The sequence below is a fragment of the Microtus ochrogaster genome, unplaced genomic scaffold, assembly GCF_000317375.1.
Source record: "Microtus ochrogaster isolate Prairie Vole_2 unplaced genomic scaffold, MicOch1.0 UNK26, whole genome shotgun sequence".
NCBI lineage: Eukaryota > Metazoa > Chordata > Mammalia > Rodentia > Cricetidae > Microtus > Microtus ochrogaster.
The window spans coordinates 971,277-990,158 of NW_004949124.1; the positions used below are offsets into that span (position 1 = coordinate 971,277).

General features: G+C 37.3%; 1 protein-coding gene across 10 annotated transcripts in view; it reads right to left on the reverse strand.

The window, feature by feature from the left end:
* Window positions 1–18,882, reverse strand: part of Birc6 (baculoviral IAP repeat containing 6) — a 196,628-nt gene that overhangs the window by 126,561 nt on the left and 51,185 nt on the right. For all 10 annotated transcript variants that reach the window (XR_003378819.1, XM_026789677.1, XM_026789673.1 and 7 more), the window contains exons 9-11: window positions 14,120–15,514; window positions 4,571–4,720; window positions 1,181–1,406 (exon numbers count right to left, since the gene is read on the reverse strand). Coding sequence is in view for 9 of the 10 variants with exons in the window: in XM_026789677.1 (XP_026645478.1) it covers window positions 1,181–1,406; window positions 4,571–4,720; window positions 14,120–15,514 (1,771 nt within the window). In the remaining variant the exon portion in view is untranslated. The remainder of the gene's footprint in view (window positions 1–1,180; window positions 1,407–4,570; window positions 4,721–14,119; window positions 15,515–18,882) is intronic.

Here is an 18,882-nt window from a genome sequence, read left to right on the forward strand (position 1 = left end):
GGGGGGGGGGGAGGAAGGAGGGAGGGAGAGAAAAGCTATTTTCCATGAACTATAAAGAGAAGATAACTGTCTGACAAAAGAGAGGTGAAACCGAAACTTAGAACAATGATTTTACCTTAGCAATCTGTATCTGCCTTGAGATTTGTTCATAACAACAAAGCCCATGACCATCAATATGGGATTCTATCATACATCAATTACCTGAACGTTCCTGTACAACAGTTTAGATACATAAATGGGATCCTAGAAACTTCATTGAGAATCAGGAACTCCTTACTTCTTATATTGTACTGCTACCAATTCTCCTCTCTCATAGCAAAGGTAAATAGATAAGAAAATTCTATCCCTTCTACCTTTAAACTATATCAAGACTCCAACTACTCTCTTCACTACCTCCATCATTATCTTCTAAAGTAACATCTGCAGTTAAGCAACCAAGCTAAAATCTTTGCTTCCACAACAATCCTACCTTCATCACAATCCACAACAATAACTACCTGTTATTAATTCCCAACATAAAAAAACTCAGAGAAATCCTGAAGCATGAACTGCTGCCAAAGCTTTCCTGTGCCTCTAACACCCTCATCTCCTACAATTCAAAGTTGAACCTTACTTTCTACCACTCTACTATATTCTCCACCCTCCAACAACAATGGTTTTCTTACTCTAAAAGTCATAACATACACTATGTCAGGGCTTTAAAATTGCACTGCCCCTGAAGCAGTATCTATATACAGGGCTTTCTAAGGATGCTCTCTCTTGCCCATGTGCTTGATGTGCATTCATGTGTATTTCTCCCACCTCCACCCCACGGCTAGTCTAATCACAAATATCTCTGAACTATGATTACAACATAGGATATATCTGCTCACTGTCTGATGCCCGCTAAAATGTGACTTTTACAAGAATCATAGTACTAGTGTCTATGACAGTGCCTGTTTCTGCACACAAGTGTTTGAATATTTCTAAAGAAATCTGTGACTAAGTAATCAAATAACAAATAATAGATTCTCTCATTATATTATCCTACAACATGAAACAGTTTAGGAATATCCAAAATCAAATAATAAACATAAGGGGAAAAAGTGATTAATACTAAAATACTAAGAGAAATAATAACATAGCTGGGAATTACATGCTACATCTAACAAATCTAAGGCTCCTTGAAGGAGCCCAGTACCTGTCGGTCTGTAATTTCCAAGTACGGGTGTGCTGAGCAGCATCTCCATGGTGCTGCTGATGCAGGTGCTGAGGGTGCCGTCTTTGCTGCTGTTCTTGCTGAACTTCTACCCAACATGGAGGAACAGTAGCTGAAAATCGTGGAGTCAGTGTCTCAAATCGAGTTAGCTCTACTAGAGACGTCAAGATTTCAAGTGTGAAAGGCTGGTCCACCAATAAATCAACTCCTTAACAGCAATGAATGTCGTATTTGAAACAGATTTAAAAAGAAAAGGAAAAGATGTTATTTTAATTCATGCTTTTTGTCTATTCAATATGGCATGCCAAATGTATAAAAGCAAATAAAGCAGGCTAAGGAATCTCTACTCCACACTAATTAGCACTGGCCATGGGACAGCTCAGTCAGCACACCCAAACCCAGTCTGTTAGAAATGGGCAAATATGGTATTAAAATGCAACCCACCTCACTTAGATCAGCGATTAATTTTTATAACATGATATGTACAAAGCAAATGCAAGGTACCAGCAATTACATAAGAAATGCCCTTTTATATAATCAATTAAATTTAAAACAGTCAAAGGCTATTCTGACAGCAATATACATTTATAAACATAAAGATTAAACTAGTACTTCTCTTCTGTGACAGACTTCTAGAAACGCCAGTATTAAATAAAGTGAAAATGACCACATTCTATGCTACTAGTTCCTAAAGTTAACTAAATTAACTAGTGTTCATCAAGAATTTACTTTATATATAAGACAGAAACATCAGAATGTAAAACTGTAAAGAACTATAAAGAGCATATACCAACTTCAGATACTACTCCTATTTGGAATGTGTTCAACTTCTATAAGGAAGGATAAGGGGGAGGGACTGAATTGCAGGTAGACAAAATCGGCCTCCACATCACAGTACTCTAGACTCAGACTCTCAAGATGTTAAAGCTGTATACTACTACATCTAACTGTTAAAACACATTTTTCATTGAAAAAGTCTTAAGCTCCCCCAGGCACCGGACAGGTTTCTCTGTGTAGCCCCTGGAACTCACTCTATAGAGCAGGTTAGCCTTGAACTTAGTGACCTGCTTGCCCCTGCCTCCAGAGTGCTGGGATTAAAGGTGTGTGTCACCACCACTGCCTGGCCTTAAGCTTCTTTTATTTACTGCTTTTTAAAGTATTTTTTTTTATCAAATGTTTTGCTAAAATTTTATCACATATTCATGTGTATGAATGTTTGCCTGCATGTATGTATGTATACAACTTATGTGCCTGGTACCTGTGGAGGTCAAAAGAGGGTGTCAGATCCTCTGGAACTGGGGTTACAGGTTGTTTTGAGTCACTGTGTAGGTGCTGGAAATCAAACCCAGGTTGGCTGCAAGAGCAAATAATAAATACTCTTAACCTCTGAGCCAACTCTCCAGCTCCACACCCCCTATTCTGAGATCTCACTATGTCCCCTTGGTTGGCCTGGAACTCATAGAGATCAACTGGCCTATGCCTCTGACTTCTGAATAGTGGGGTTAAATACATGTGCCACCAAGCTTGGCTTAAACTTCTTTTAAGCAGTAGGGTAGGAAAATAAACTGTGGTGTATACTAAGAGTTATAGAAGCAGAGAAGGATTAACTGCATATGTAGACGGAGCAGTAAAAGGCTTAGTACAAGGAAAGGAACACAGTTCAGTGAAAGAGAACTTCTTTGCTATATATAAAGCACAGGCTTTGATCCACAGCAGAGGGGAGTAGAAGGAGTCCATGGACTGGACAAAGTGTGACCGAAAAAGGGAAAGGGAACCAAATGCTGTTGCATTTTTGTTTGTCAAGACCATGAAACAATTATATACTTAACAAATCACTAAGTTGGGGCTGGAGAGATAGTTAAGAGCACTGCTGATCTTCTCAAACAGACCATCCATATGGGAGAGACAACTGTCGACAACTCCAGTTGCATGCGATGTAATGCCCTCTTCTGGACCCCATAGCACCATGTATGCATGTGGTGCTGGTGCACAAACATATATGTAGGTAATATACACATAAAATAATTTTTTAAAAAATATTTTTAAAAGAAAATTATGAAGTTTACCTGGGAACGGTGGCGTACGCCTGTTATTCCAGTACTAAAGGGAAGGTCAGGTGAATATCTGGGTTGGAAGCCAGCCTGGTCTACACAGTAAGTTCCATGCTAGCCAGGGCTACATAGTAAAACTTCTTTTAAGGAAACAAACAAAAAAAAAATTTTTTTTTTAAAAATCATGAATTCATTGTATCTAGAAAAACGGCCTAGTCATTTCATAGATGTCAACAAAGTCAAGAATAGATTTTAAGCTTGGATTAACATACTAATGCTGCTTCTTTTGTAAAATTAACTCTAAAAACAGTACAAGTGTGGATGGGAACAAAGGCAAGAGTAACAAGCTGGAAACTAAACAGTATCCACTAGCCCTTTGTCAGGAGAGGCAGGTGAAGTGTGAATTCAGCCTAGCTTAATATTGACAGACCTAGAATTGGGGTGGGCATGGACAGTGACAACAGCATAAACAACAAACACACAAAATGCTATCCAAGGATTCGATGGGGCAATAACAATGTTAATAAATGTCTTCAGTAAGACTGTCTTTTAGCTATTCAATTACATATAATATTAAGACTATTACCCACTCCATTGATTCTACACTTATTTAATGTTCCTCCTTATTTGAATTTGGTAACTTTTTAAATTATGTGTATGTCTTTATGAGAGTAGGTACATGTGAGTACAGGTGCCCTTGGAGACTAGAGTTACTGGAGATGCAATTACAGACTGTTGTGAACTGTTGACATTGGTGCTGGAAACTGAACTCCAGTCCTCTGGAACAGCGAAAAGTGCTCTTTACTGTTAAGCCTTCTCTCCGGCCCCAATGTCTGTTTCTCATTGTACTCTTTAATTAAGCTAAAAGCTACATTTTGAGAGAAAATGGCTCAGTGAGTAAAAGTGCCTACTATTAAATCTAACAACCTGCGTGCAGGTCTGGGGACTCATATGATAGAGAGAACCCACTCCAAGTAGTCATCTGATTTCTACACAAGTGTTGTGGGATGCGCACACTCACACACAAAATAAATGAACAGTTAAATACAATGTGATTTTAAAAAACTTAAGAGAATGTTTTTACTCCTTAGGCAGATCTCACTGATGAACCTATGAAGATCATTTCTTTCTTTAATAAGTTTGTAACATTTTTCAAATACCAAAAAGCAATAATAAATAATGTATAACAATAAGTATGGTCAAAGACTATCTTTCTAAACAGTGCAATCAAGACTTCATTATTTAAAGAAAAAAAAGAAAATAAATACTATTATAAGGTATTATGAGGTATGCTTAATTATTTAAAAATATAGTGTCTTACCTGAAATACCAGGACTTGAAGGATTTGATAAAGGTCTAGAACCTTCTAAAGATGGTTCTATTCCTTTAGAAAGTGATCCGTCTACCAGAATATCAGCTTCATCAATATCATCACAGGTTCCTCCAATTTGGAGAAAATGAAGCTCACCACCTACAGTGTAGTAAAATTTCATCAATACATAGAAAATAGTTTAAAAATTAGACATTATTAGTTTTAAATTCCTTTATTTAATACTATTTGACACAAAGAACATCACAGCAGTTATCTGTGTCAAAGAATTTGGAAATTTAGTTGCAATGAACTACAAACAATATAGTAAAGAAAAGAGCAGAGAGATATTTATCTCAGGACTACAGAAATGGTCCAGTAGTTAAAAGCATTTCTTCATGCAAAGGACTTCGGTTCAATTTTCATTACAGTCAGGGATGCTCACAACCGTTTGTACCTCCAGTTCCAGGGGATCTTACACCTTTGTCTGACCTCCAAGAACACACAGGCATATATGCAAGCAAAATACTAATACACATTTTTTAGAAGGTATTTATTCTCATGTCCATCACATTATATTATATAACATAATGATTTGATATCTTTGACTAATCTAAACTTTACCAAAAGCCTGTGGTCATCTTACAGATGAGGACAATAATACATTAAGCTCCATAGCCCAATCTCTTAATTCCAGAAGTAACAAAAATGAACAAATATTCTTAACTTCAATGCACTCACAATGAAAACTTTTAAAAACCAAATCAAATTTTTAGTTTTCATATCTCTGTCAAATAAAAAACAGCAAATGAGACTAAAAAAAATTTATGACTACAAATATTACACTGTAACATGAATTTATATAAACTTTTGATAGAAAAGCTGTGACTATATATGTGCACGCATACGTGTATATAAGTTTATATGGATACAAAGTCAAATAGATTTTTTGTCATATACATATGTTCAATGAACTCATACATATGTGTGTATATATATACACACATATGTATATATATATAAAGCTATAAAACCTACAGTCAAGATGAGGGAAGTCATGAAAATCTGCCAATTCATTGCTACTTCCTAAGGGAACTTGACCTACAGAGCTTTGAGAGTTAAAAAGTGTTAGTCTCACTGGGCGGTGGTGGCGCACGCCTCTAATCCCAGCACTCGGAAGGCAGAGGCAGGCGGATCTCTGTTGAGTTCGAGGCCAGCCTGGTCTACAAGAGCTAGTTCCAGGACAGGAACCAAAAAAAAAAAAAAAGCTACGGAGAAACCCTGTCTTGAAAAATTTAAAGAAAGAGAAAAAAAAAAACGTTAGTCTCAAGTGGGAAGCCAGCAAGGCCTTCTAAGTAAGGTTACAGTCCTTAAGTATGGAGAAAGCAAAGCACTGAAAAACCAGATGACTAACAAAATATCAAGTAGCAAGAGAAGCACCATGACCCACTCAGACCTTTCACACATGGTCAGCAACCACCAAAGAGGCCCCAAGTCAGTCAAACTAAGCCTCCACTTCAATGCAAGAGACCTGAGGAATTCCATCAGAAAATAAAGTCAGAGAAACACAGACACTGCATAAGGTTGTGAAACACAACAGACCGGCTGAACACTAAGGTATGCTGACACAGAAAGAGTAGGTAAGAAACAAGCCTCCCTCCAACCCACCCTCATCCAAGCAAAGCAACCCTAATTAAAGTCAGGAGGGAGAGTGTGTGTATATGTGTGTGTGACCTGTTAAGAGGAAGGGAGGGTGTGTTTGCATGTGTGAAAGTATGTGTGACCTTTTGGGGAAATAGGGGTACAAAGTGGAGGAGGAAAAGCCTGGCGGTGGTAGCGCACACCTTTAATCCCAGCACTCGGGAGGCAGAGGCAGGCAGATCTCTGTGAGTTCGAGACCAGCCTGATCTACAAGGGCTAGTTCAAGGACAGGCTCCAAAGCCACAGAGAAACCCTGTCTCGAAAAACCAAAAAAGAAAAAAAAAAAATTAAAAGAGGAGGAGGAAATGATAAGCCAGGATAATATGAGGCTGTGATTCTAATCAAAATACATTACACATGTATAAAATTTAAATTAACATAAACAAACAATCCTTAAAAATAAAACCAAGGGAAAATGAGGACAGTCACCTGTAACAATAGAAAACAAACTTTAGAGTCAGTTGAGCTACAAAATACACTAAGTAACAATCCTTAAGGAGAACGGAACCAGACTGACTTTCTATAATACTAAATGCCCGGCCACGAATTATGATGGACCAAGAAAGACTATCCCATACTTGCTGAATGAGAGGGGAAAAGGAGCTGGCTGTGATGGCATATGCCTTTAATTTCAGCACTCAAGAGGAAGAAATAAGTGGGAGAAACTTCTCTATTAGACAGAAAACATTATCCCACAAATCTGCTCAGTTCAGTGAACTCGAAACAACAAACTGAGAGATGCACATGCAAACTATTAATTAATAATAAATGGCTGTAAGAATACCATGCAAAGGGCTTGAGTAACTGTGGCTCTAGCACAGGGTTGGAGATACATTCTATGTCAGCTCACAACTCCCGGTAATGCCACTTCCAGGGAATCTGATGTCTCTGCCCCTTAAGCACAACAGCATTCCCAGACACATAATCCAAAATAATAAAAACAAATCTTTAAAACCAACATGTCCAACCTCTAACAGAGATTAAAAAAAACTTTAAAAATGTTCGATATGAAGACTTTACTCAGTTAAATTATTATTATTACTTTTTTTTGAGACAGGATTTCTCTGTGTAGACTCTGTAGATCAGTTTCTACTCTGTACACCAGGCTGGCCTCAAACTCACAGAGCTCTACCTATCTCTGCCTCCTGAGTGTGGGATTAAAAGCAAGCACCACCATGGACCAACTACAATTAAATCATGACAGCACAGATGAAACAAAAGAATTACTGAGTTCAAAGACAGGCTACCTAAAATAGACAACAATTTGAGAGGAAAAGGAATGGAAAAAGGAGCAATTTTGGATGGTACAAAGGAGAAACTATTTAAGGTATTGGGAGTTCAAGAAAGACCTGAGAATGTGAAAGGGATAGGAGATTTATTTTAAAAACAAATATCCAGATACAAAAAGGTCAAAAGTCACCAATTCAACACCAAGACATTATATAATCAATCTCTCACAGATGAAAGGTGAAGGTTCTCATGACTGTGAGAGAAATGAAACAACAAACAGATGTGCCCTCACAATTTACTTGACTGCCAACTTCTCAACAGAAATATAAGGGTTTTTTGTTTTGTTTTGAAACAGAGTCTCACTATGTAGCCCTAGAAAACACTATGAAACAAGACTGGTCTCAAGTCTATCTGCTAGAAATAAAGGCATGCACCACCACACTCTGCTTGATTGAACAGAAACTTTAGAAAGGTGAAGAAAGAGCAAGATTCAAAGATCTGAAAGGAGAAAAAAATCTCAAACAATACTGTATATATAAAAGCTAACTTTTATAAATAAAGGAGAAATACTTTGCCATCCAAACAAAAGGTGAAAGAATATATACTTAACAGGTAAGTTTTTGTTGTTGGTAGTGGTGGTAGTGGTTCTGCTATATACTTTCTTAAACAGCCTAGGTTGGCCTTAAACTCATGATGTAGATAAAGGTAGATTCAAGGAATCTGCCACCACAGCTTCTACCGCAAACACATTCTACCACAAAAGCTAAAAGAAGGGTTCCAAAATAAAAAAGATTAAGAAAAAAACAGAAAGGCATAAAAATTAATAGTAGCAGTAGTTATATAAATCCAAGTCAATACAAAAACGTAAAACAGGATAGCTTCTGAAAATACAGACAGGAATGGAATGCAACTGTATCCGTTTTTATAAAGATATTATTTCTGTTCTTATTCCTTTTTTTTAAATTTTTATTACATTTATTTGTTGTCTATGTATGTGCCTGTTCATATAAGTACACATGCCATAGCATGGACACATGTGGAAGTCAGAGGGCAACTCTAAGGAATTGGTTCTCTGCTTCTACATGTGGGTTATAGGGATCAAACTCAGCTCACCAGGCTTGGCTAGCAAGTGCCTTTGCACAATGGCTCCTGTTCTTATTCATACAATCCTGTGAACTTGCTACCATTTCGAAACAACTTGCTATAATCAAAACTGTTCCCCACAAATCTTAAAGTAAAAACATCAGTCTCCATAATAAGCAAACCAAAATGGAGCAATTAATCAGAACACACAACTCAAGTAGCTCATTAAAGCACTAAAAGAGACTATAGGACAATTAAAAAAAATACAACAAAATTAGAAAAGAAGTGGCATAATAGCTGTAAGGTATTACTTACACTAATTGCCTTTACTATAAATTGATGAAATTATCTGATTAATGACACAGAGTGACTAAATGGGAAAAAAGAACTAAACTCTATGTCACTTTAAAGAGATCCACTACACCTCTATGAACTTTGACTAACAGTGATGAAATGAGTAAAAGGTCCCATACAAACGCAATCCAAAGGAAAGCAGGTGTATTATAACAATACCAGTAAAATTAAAAGAAGTAAAAAGCAGTAAAGAAGGTAGTTATATAATGTAAAGGGCTCAATTCAGCAAAGAACAAGAAAATTCAGTAGCAGGGTGGCAGAAATAGTAGGGTCTATCCCCATATCTGTCCCAACTCCCTGCATAGAGACAGAAGGATCACTGGAGCTTCATCATGATTCAACTAGTTTCAGGTTGAGAGATCCTCTACCAAAAGAAACACAGTACAGAATAGCAAACATTTGCCTCTGGCCTCCATGAGCACGGGGGTATATGCAAAAGCACAAACAAAGCAACAAAACATAATACAAAAATGCTGTAATCAAATCAGTATGATACTAAAATAAAAAAGACACATAAACCAATAGAACACATAAGACAAATCCATATGGCTACAACCAACTGATTTTCAAAATCATGCAAAGTACATAAACTAAAGTATGATCATTTCAGTAAATGGTTTGTGGGAAAGTAGATGTCCAAATGCAGAGTAAATATAAACCACTATCTCTTACCAATTTTAAGTACTAGCTCGAAGAGAATTATACTTAAATGTACGACCTGATAACCCCACCACATCGGAGCCTAAAGGAGGAAAATGTCTGAGTTTGAGGGTAGCCTGAACTACATAGTATATTCCAGTCATGTCTGGGCTACAGAATAAGATCTTATCTCAAAAGAAATAAAAAAGTAAAAAAACAAAAAAACTCAAAAGTATGAAAAGTACTAGAACAAAACAAAGGAGAACTGTTTCAGAAGACTGAAATGAGCCAAGGTTTAATTTTGAGATCAGACTCCAAAAGCAAAAGAAATAAATGGGAAAATAAATGAGATTACATAGAACTAAAAGCTACTATATAACAATAAGAATCATCGCCAGGCATGATGGTGCACACCTTTAATCCCACCACTCAGGAACCGTAGGCAGTCAGATCTCTGAGTTCAAGGCCAGTTTGGTCTAACTAGCAAATTCTAGAACAGCCAATGCTACAAAGAAACAGTAAAAAACATTCAACAGAGCAGAGACCCAACAAATAGAACCAGTGAGAATATGTGGAATGCATACATACAAGAAGGTGATATCAAATATATACAAGGAATTCCAAACACTCAACAGGGAAAAAAGAGACAGCGCAGTAATTAAGAACACTCACTGGTTGCTCTTACAGAGAACGTGGCAGCTCACAACCCTCCAGTCACAGAAGAGCTTCTGGCCTCCTCAGGTACTGCATGAATGTAGTATACAGACATACATGCATGAAAATACCCATAAAGTATGGGAGCCGATGAGCTGGCTCAGTAAGTAGACACTTGCTGTCAAGCCTGACAAGTCAAGAGTTCAACCCCAGAAACCAATATGGTGGAAGGGGAGAGAGAGCTTGAGCACACCACAAATGGGGCGAGGGGGCGCAGGATGGAGGTTACCCAAAATACTTTCATTGCAGAAGCACAATACACTCCAGTAATTCTACTACTGGGTAAATTACCACCAAAGGAAATCATCTGCCAAAGAGACATTTCATACCCATATTAATGGAAATACTGAATTTACCATAGCCCAAGAAATGGAAACAACCTAAGTGCGCTTAAACTCATGAATCAAAGAAAAAAATCTGGCACATATATACTACTTGGCCATATAAGAGAATGAAATCTGTCATTTAAAATGACATGGGGGCTGAAGAGATGTTTCAGTGGTTAAGGGCACTGACTGCTCTTCCAGAAGACAAGGGTTCAACTTCCAGCACCAGCTTACAGTTGTCTGTGACCACAGTTCCAGGGACCCGGAAACACTTACACAGGCATACACACAGGAAAAACATCAATGCACATAAAAATAAAAAAGCAGATTTTAGCTCGGAAGTGATGGTGCGAGTCATCTCCCAGCAGAAGCAGGTGGATTGCTGTAAGTTTAAGGCAAGCCTGGAACTACAGAATGAGTTCCAGGACAAGCCAGAGCTATTACACAGAAAAAAACAAAAAAAAAAAAAACAAAAAAAAAAAAACAAAAAAAACCTGTCTCAAAATAAGCAAATAAGTAAAAATAATAATAATAAAAATTTAAAAATGACATGGGTAAAACTAGAGATCATTATGTTAAGCAAAATAAATCAGAAAAGTACCTCAATGAGATGACTCGTGTAATATCTAAAAAAGTTCATCTCGTGTAAATTCACAGCAAAATCGTAGTTACAGAGGCCAGGGACAGGAAAGAGAGAAATGTGAAATCAATGAACACTAACACAGCAGGAAGCAGCTCTGGGTAACTACTATACACTATGTTGCACATAACATCATATATGAACATGAACAAGAACCAAAACAGAGGAATTCAAAGTTTTCCCCACAAAGAAATGGTGAATAGGGCATAAATGTTTAATATTATTTAAATATTACTCAATATTATATAGATGTATCAAATATTATAGTGGTAATTCCATGACAATGTGTAACTTCTAGTTTTTGTTCATGTTACAATCATTTAATTATAAAAATTTTTAGGCTGGGCGGTAGTGGCTTATAATCCCAGCACTTGGGAGACAGGCAGGTGGATCTCTGTGAGTTTGAGGCCAACCTGGTCTACAAAGTGAGTTCCAGGACAGTCAGGACTGTTATACAGAGAAACCCTGTCTCCAAAAAAAAAAAAAATTTTTTTTAGACTCCTGATGTAGTGTCGCGTGCTTTTAATTCCACTTTAATTCCAGCACTTGGGAGGGAGAGGCAGGTGGGTCTTTGTGCATTCAAGGCCAGCCTGGTCTACAGAGCACTTCCAGTAGCTGAGGAAATGGCTAAGTAGGTAAAGAATTTGCCAACAAAGCATGAGGGTTGGAGTTTGGATGCGCAGAACTTATGGAACATCAGATGGGTATGGTGGCCACCTGTAATTCTAATGCTCAGGGGCAGAGACAAAAGACACTTCGAACAAGCTGGTTAGACAGACTAGCTGATCAAGATCTAGATGAAACTGAGATTGCCTCAATGAAGATGGAGACTTGGAGAGACTCAACATCGGCCTTGGGATGACAACTCATACCAGATCACACATAGGGCAAGGATGCTTGCTTTAGTTCTCCAGCAGCTGGTCCTGTTAGCACCTGAAATCCCAGCATTGAAGAGAGTTCAAGGACACTTAAGAAAATTAACTCATTAGGAGAGATTGCTTCCTGGGAACCCTGTTGTCCCAACTCTTAGAATATATCAATCTACTTTCAAATATTAATCTTACTAAATTATATACCATCAAATAACTGAAATAATAAAACCCTTACCACATTTCTACAAATACTAGTCTCTTACAAGCATGTGCCCGGGCCAAACCACTCAAGCATCATTTTAAATGATTCATGGCAAGAAGACAACTTCTCAGATCTTCCATATTGAACACTATGAAGAATTCATTTTACGAGTCCTCAGCTTTTGCTATACTATGACAGTGCAGTATATACATAGTTTAAAAGGATCAGACAACAAACCAACTAGCTTAGAATCCTCTCTACCATTCATGAACTCTGTGATGAGGACAAGTTACTGAACTCTCCTTTACTTAGCTTACTAATCTGGAAAATGGGCTCTACTAAAAAGCATATACATTATAAAGTTGATATGATCACTGGCAGAGTAACGAACTGACACGTGATCAGTAAGCTAAAATTCCTCAGAACCTTATAGGACATGAAAGAGATACTCCCAAGTCTTAGCCATACTTTAAAGTTTTTATCATTCAAAAGGTATGCTGAACTGCTCATACTGTTTATCAGCTTACTTTTATTTTAATACAATTTGAATACTTTTTCCCACTGGATGTAGCTCAAAAATGCAATCTGAACCAAATCAATACACTAGCTACTAACGTCTTTGGCTAAGCCCTGATAATCTACTTAACCTAAAGCACAGATAGAGAATGTGTTAAGTTTTTCCCAAATCCACCAAGTCTTAGCTTTAATCATCTAAGCGTCAAAAATTTTGTGGCCCTACAATTCCAACTAACCTACCAATAGCAAACAATATTTGTTATGCCTCAAAAGTTCAGTAATTCTTGTCAAAATCTGTTGTACAGTTACTTGATTTACACAAATATTTGGAGAAATGTTAGTCCAATAGAGTCTCAATGTTGAGAAACTAATTTTTTATCTACCAAAGATTATGAGTAAAGAGAATCAAACACTTAATACTTTATAAAACTAAGGATTAATTGCCAAGTAATTGCTAAGTTCTTTTTTTTCCAGACGTAATCTGTGCCAGAAACTTTATATACATTATTTAAATATAATGAACCTAAGCAATAGACTGTGGCAGCTAATCAACTTGACAGTATTAAGAGATGCCTAAAAACTGAAAAAGTATCTGTAAGTGCATCTATGAGAGCATTTACAAAGGAGTAGAAGTGGGGAATTGCCCTGAATGTAGGGTCCCTTTGGAATGAAAGAACCACAAGCTATCATCATTCTCTCTTCCCTCACCTTACACACACACACTATTGATCTGTATGTGCCATGACACAAGTTTCCCTGTTCAGTCGTATGTTCCTAACAGTGACAAACTAAATTTCTGACACCATGTGCCCGAGTTAAGTCGTTCCTCCTTATGTCAAGTGTGTTGTCACATCTTGGATAGGGCGTCTATCCTATTTTCTGAAGAAACTAGGTCCACAAATGTAGGCAGAGTCAGTATTCAGAAAAATATCAGGATACCTGTTTCTTGAATTAAGCAAAGATCTTTCTTGCTACACAATCCAGGCTGGCCTTGAACTCATGACCTTGGAGTTTTAGGGTCCCAAGTAAAGCTTTGTATTCAACTAGAAAGATACTTTCTGATGACTTACTAAGTTACTCACAAATAGATTTCTTGCACAGGGGACATTTTAAAAATAAAATAAAGAAAAAATTAAGGTCAGTAAAAATAGTAGTGAAATGGACCGCTACATTATTTAAAAACAAAAAAGAACCCTCTCTCAAACAGACCTAAAATTTACACTAGGTATATACATAGACAAATGCCACATAAAAATACTGAGAAGAATCAAGCCAATAGCTCACCTTTGGTGCACGCACAAAGCCTATCTGTGCCTGAGCAGTAAATGACAGAAACAAATGTATCCTGTTCTTCAGTGCCCTCCTTTTTGGGAGGCTCCACTTTGGCCAAAATTTCAAAGTTTGAAAGGTCTAATACTTTCACATAGCCTCCCTGAGTGGTTATCACCAGGTGTCCAAGAGTAGAAATGTCAGACTTCTTTTCTCTTTCAATCCCATTCTTTGAGGTTGACTGCACGTCCTCAGCAGGCTCTTCACAGTCTTCCTCTCGATTATCCAGTATATCTGGTGGAAGCAGTATGAGCGAGGTAATTGTGTCCTGGGGATCTTTGATATGTTGGATTTTTACTGGTTCCTCTTCTAAAGTCACTATTCGAGTGGTATAATTCATTTTGTAAAGAACTAAATATCCACCACTAACATTCCTCTGCTCCGGATGGATGATCAAAGGAGTTGGTACATCTGCTGGTGACTCGTGTTGGATCACACTAATATTTGCACCATTCACTACAGCAAGATTGGACTCCAGCTCACCTTTCCGTCTATTACATAGTGCAGAGTTTAATTTATTTAAATTATTCAAGGCCTCGACTTGATTTATTGCACTCAACGATTCAACAGAGCATGTCCGCAGTCCTACCAACAAATGAATTCCATCAGCACAAGGAGTTATGGAGTCTATACAAAGAGTCTCCTCCTCTGCAAACTTTGGTAGCCTCAAGCACTGAACCAAAGTCCCAGGCTTGGGTAGCACAGAGTTCCACTTCTCAGAATCTGGAGAGGTGAGGCTGGCTGCTGCATCTGCAAACTGCTGAATGTAAGTCACAGGAGGATCCTGCAACAACAACTGCTCCTGGTTATCCAATTCCATTTCAATAATCTGTGGAACCGTAAAACCGTCATCGTGCAAACTTTTACTCATAATATTGTTCATCTGTGAAAAGATTTTTCCTGCTTTCTCATCAGATTCTTTGATACTATAAAGAAGTAAAACAGGCAAAGTCCTCCTTACTAGAGGAGAATTCAGTTCTGAATTTGTGCAGGATTCATTGTCAGTTGACCCTTGTTCTGATATACTTTCGCCCTGAGTTCTGCTTAAACCATCCAGTGACCTGTGGGAATTACTACTAATGGGTGAGGTAGCGGGAGATTTATATGTTAATAAACCTCCAGCCAATAAACATGGAAAGGGAATGTTGTGTTGCTCCTGGTGCTTCTCCTTTGTCTTTTCACTCTTAGAGTTTGTTAAGCAAGGATTTGCCCCAAGTTCTTCAAGATCCTTAACAGTATCCTCAAGCACATTTGCCACAATCTCCCACTGCAGTTTTTCTGGCTGCTGGAGAATGCTGAGTGCTGTTATATCAAGGCTTATTTCCATGGCTTCCTTTTGTGATGTATGCCCTTTGAAAACAAACAACACATTAGATGCAGCAAGCGGCCTTGGTGATGTTAATCGCAATCAGTACTTCAATGAGCTTTTTTCCTAATTCATCTGGTCTATGCATTAAATCAAAGACAAGAATTCAAAGTATTTTATGGCTACACGATAGATAGGCAGGTAATTATACTTGCCCCCCAGCGAGACTCAGCTTCATCACTGGCAAACACATGGCAGAAGAAAATTAACTCCCACAAGCTGCCCCTCTGGCCCTCACACGTATACATTTGCCCATACATATATACACATACAAAATTAAGTGATCTCTAAATTTCAAGTATTTTAAAAGAAACTTAACCAAATCTCAGATAACTCTATGTAAGAAAATTTAAAAAAAAAACTATTCAAAAAATTCAAAATTATTTTCAGCTCAAATACATTCCTTTTTTTTGGGGCGGGGGGTTGGTTTTTCGAGACAGGGTTTCTCCGTGGTTTTGGAGCCTGTCCTGGAACTAGGTCTTGTAGACCAGGCTGGTCTCAAACTCACAGAGATCCACCTGCCTCTGCCTCCTGAGTGCTGGGATTTGAGGGCCACCACCGCCCGGCCCGCAAATACATTCTTTACAAAACTAAAGAAAATATGATTTTTGAGGCATGGAAAGGTAAAGAAAATTACTATATTTAGTCACTGCTTTAAAATTATATTAAAAGAATAAAATTTCTGGACTTCAATTCTAAACCAAAAAAGAGACGCAACATTTGTGCATTGTAATTTATGCACTCTCTTAATACTTAAGAAAAAAACACAATAATCTCAAGTCCTCTCTTCTTAATACTTTAAGATTCAAAGCACCATTTCTTCTCTCTTGCTTCACAATACAAACAGTCATTTTTGGACAAAAATCCCACCAGAGACAACAGTCAACCATCCACTTAGGTAATCTAAGACTGAACTGAAAAATTCTTTCAAACAATCTTGGTTTTTATTTTTGTTCTTTTAATTTTTCAATAATATGTAATAGTCAGTAATAACGATGTAAAAACAACTCTTATAGGCAAAAATAAAGAAAAATTAGAACTGCTTTTATAATTAGACAGGAAGAGTCAAGAGACTATTAAATGAAGTGTGTAGATGCACAAGCAAGTGGTAAGTAAGGATTCAGTGGACCACTGAGGTGTTCTGTTATATACCAGTAGAGTCCCTTTAAAGCTCACTTACAGTGTTAGCCAGGATGTCCCATTATCTGGGATAATCTTCACATCACAAACTACTACTAGCCGCTACCACTGAAATCTTTTATAACTGAAGCAGAAAAACCAGACTGTTCATTCCTTCCATATTCTGTATCTAGAATAACAAACAGCCACTTCACTACATAGCATTGTCTTATATCTACTTTCTCAGACTGGAAACTCTGAGTAAAAAATAAAGTGTTTTTATAGTTTTCATTATGTATAATACATCCTGAAGATGCTTACCTATTTGTTGGAATAAACTAAAAAAAAAATGACTTTTTAAAGTTGTGACAAGAAATTGTTCAAATAGAATAGTTTTAATCTATTTATATATTAAATCAAATAAATCCACAAAGCACACAAAGTTAAGACAATACTGAAAGTAAATGGCATGTATAGCAAAACTGTTGAAAAGGAAATAATAGACTAGGTTGGGTGGCTCACTGCTGTAATCCCAAGATTCAAGACATTGAGCTGGGAGGATTACTCTGAGATGAAGCCAGTCTAGGCTATATAAAGAGCTCTAAGACAAGCTAGGATACAATGTGAGACCCTGCGCAAAGAAAGCAAAGAACTAGAAAATAAATATATAACAGAAAAATACAGTAAATGGTCCTACTTCTCTACTTCTTATTATAAATACTCAATGCACATATGGGAAACAGGATAACTCGTTGAGAAAATCTGACACCTCTAACTCTCTTCCTCTTCCTTCAATTTTGTTTGCAGTACCCTGGAATAAAATGACCCCATGCATGTCAAGCAACTACTTACTCTGCCACTGAACAACAGCCAGACCCTTAACTCAGAATTTCTAGAAACCAACAAGACCACATAATAATTATTTTTTTATGCAATATACCTGCAATGTAATACTTTCCAACCACTTTGAGTAATAATCCTTCTGTAGCTCGCTTTCGTAAGTAGTATCAAAGCCACAGTTTCCAACAGTCATACTTCCTGAGCTAAGCAATTGGATTTTGTCTTGGCTCTCTCCTAAAGTTGAAGTTCAATTTGTACTCAATTTTCATGCCAACCCTTCTTTGCAGTCTTCATGAGAAGTCATGTTTCCTTAATTCTTATACATGGTTCAGACAAAAAACTTTTCTCTTTGAAATTAACTAGGAACTTTCAAAACTTACAATTTCAACCAAAATACAGATGCCTCTTATTGTGTACTCATAATTTTGAGGTTAATACATTCTACAATTCTTTGAACTATGTCACTCAAAGTAATACAAATCACTCAGAGTTGTAAAGCTCTGAAATGGAACCTAAAATTTTTAAGATTCTACAAGATAAGACTACATCTCTTTTAACTATCAAGCTTAGATAAGCTTACGCCATGATTCTCCAAAAAGTTAATGATATAAAAACATACCATTGCCAGGCAGTGGTGACCATAACTATAATTCCAGAGGCAGAGGCAGGCAGATCTCTGTGAATTCAAGGCTAGCCTGGTGTACAGAGTTAGTTCTAGGACAGTCAATGCTACACAGGAAAACCCTGTCTTGAAAAACGAAAGGGGGTGGGGAGAATGGTTAGAACCTATATATTTAAAATTAGTTTCACAAAAATGTATCTTCCTATGAAAGAATAGCCCACTTGCAACCCCTCAAATGAAGAAATTAACTAGGGCTAGGAAGATGGGCTCAGTCAATAAAGTATCTATCTTATAAGAAAGCATGAGAGACCTGAATTCAATCCCCAGAACCCATATAAAATAACCCAGGCATGCAAGAAGATTTGCAACTAGTACTGGGGAAGCCAGGACAAGCAGGTTCCCAAGGCTCACTCACCAAATGGTCTAGCCTAGAACTGGTAAACTTTAAGTCAAAGAGAGATTCTATCTCAAAAAAAAAAAAAAAAAAAAAATCACTGTAGGTGTTTGGCCTCCACACACATGAACTCACACTCATGTACACTACACATATTAAATACAAATAAAGGAATATAAAATTTTTAAACTGGAAGGATTTTATCCCTTACTCCATGATCTTTTAATTTTTTGTTTTTTTATTTATATTTTTTTGTGTGTGTGTGGTTTTTCGAGATAGGGTTTCTCTGTGGTTTTGGAGCCTGACCCGGAACTAGCTCTTGTAGACCAGGCTGGTCTCGAACCCAGAGATCCGCCTGCCTCTGCCTCCCGAGTGCT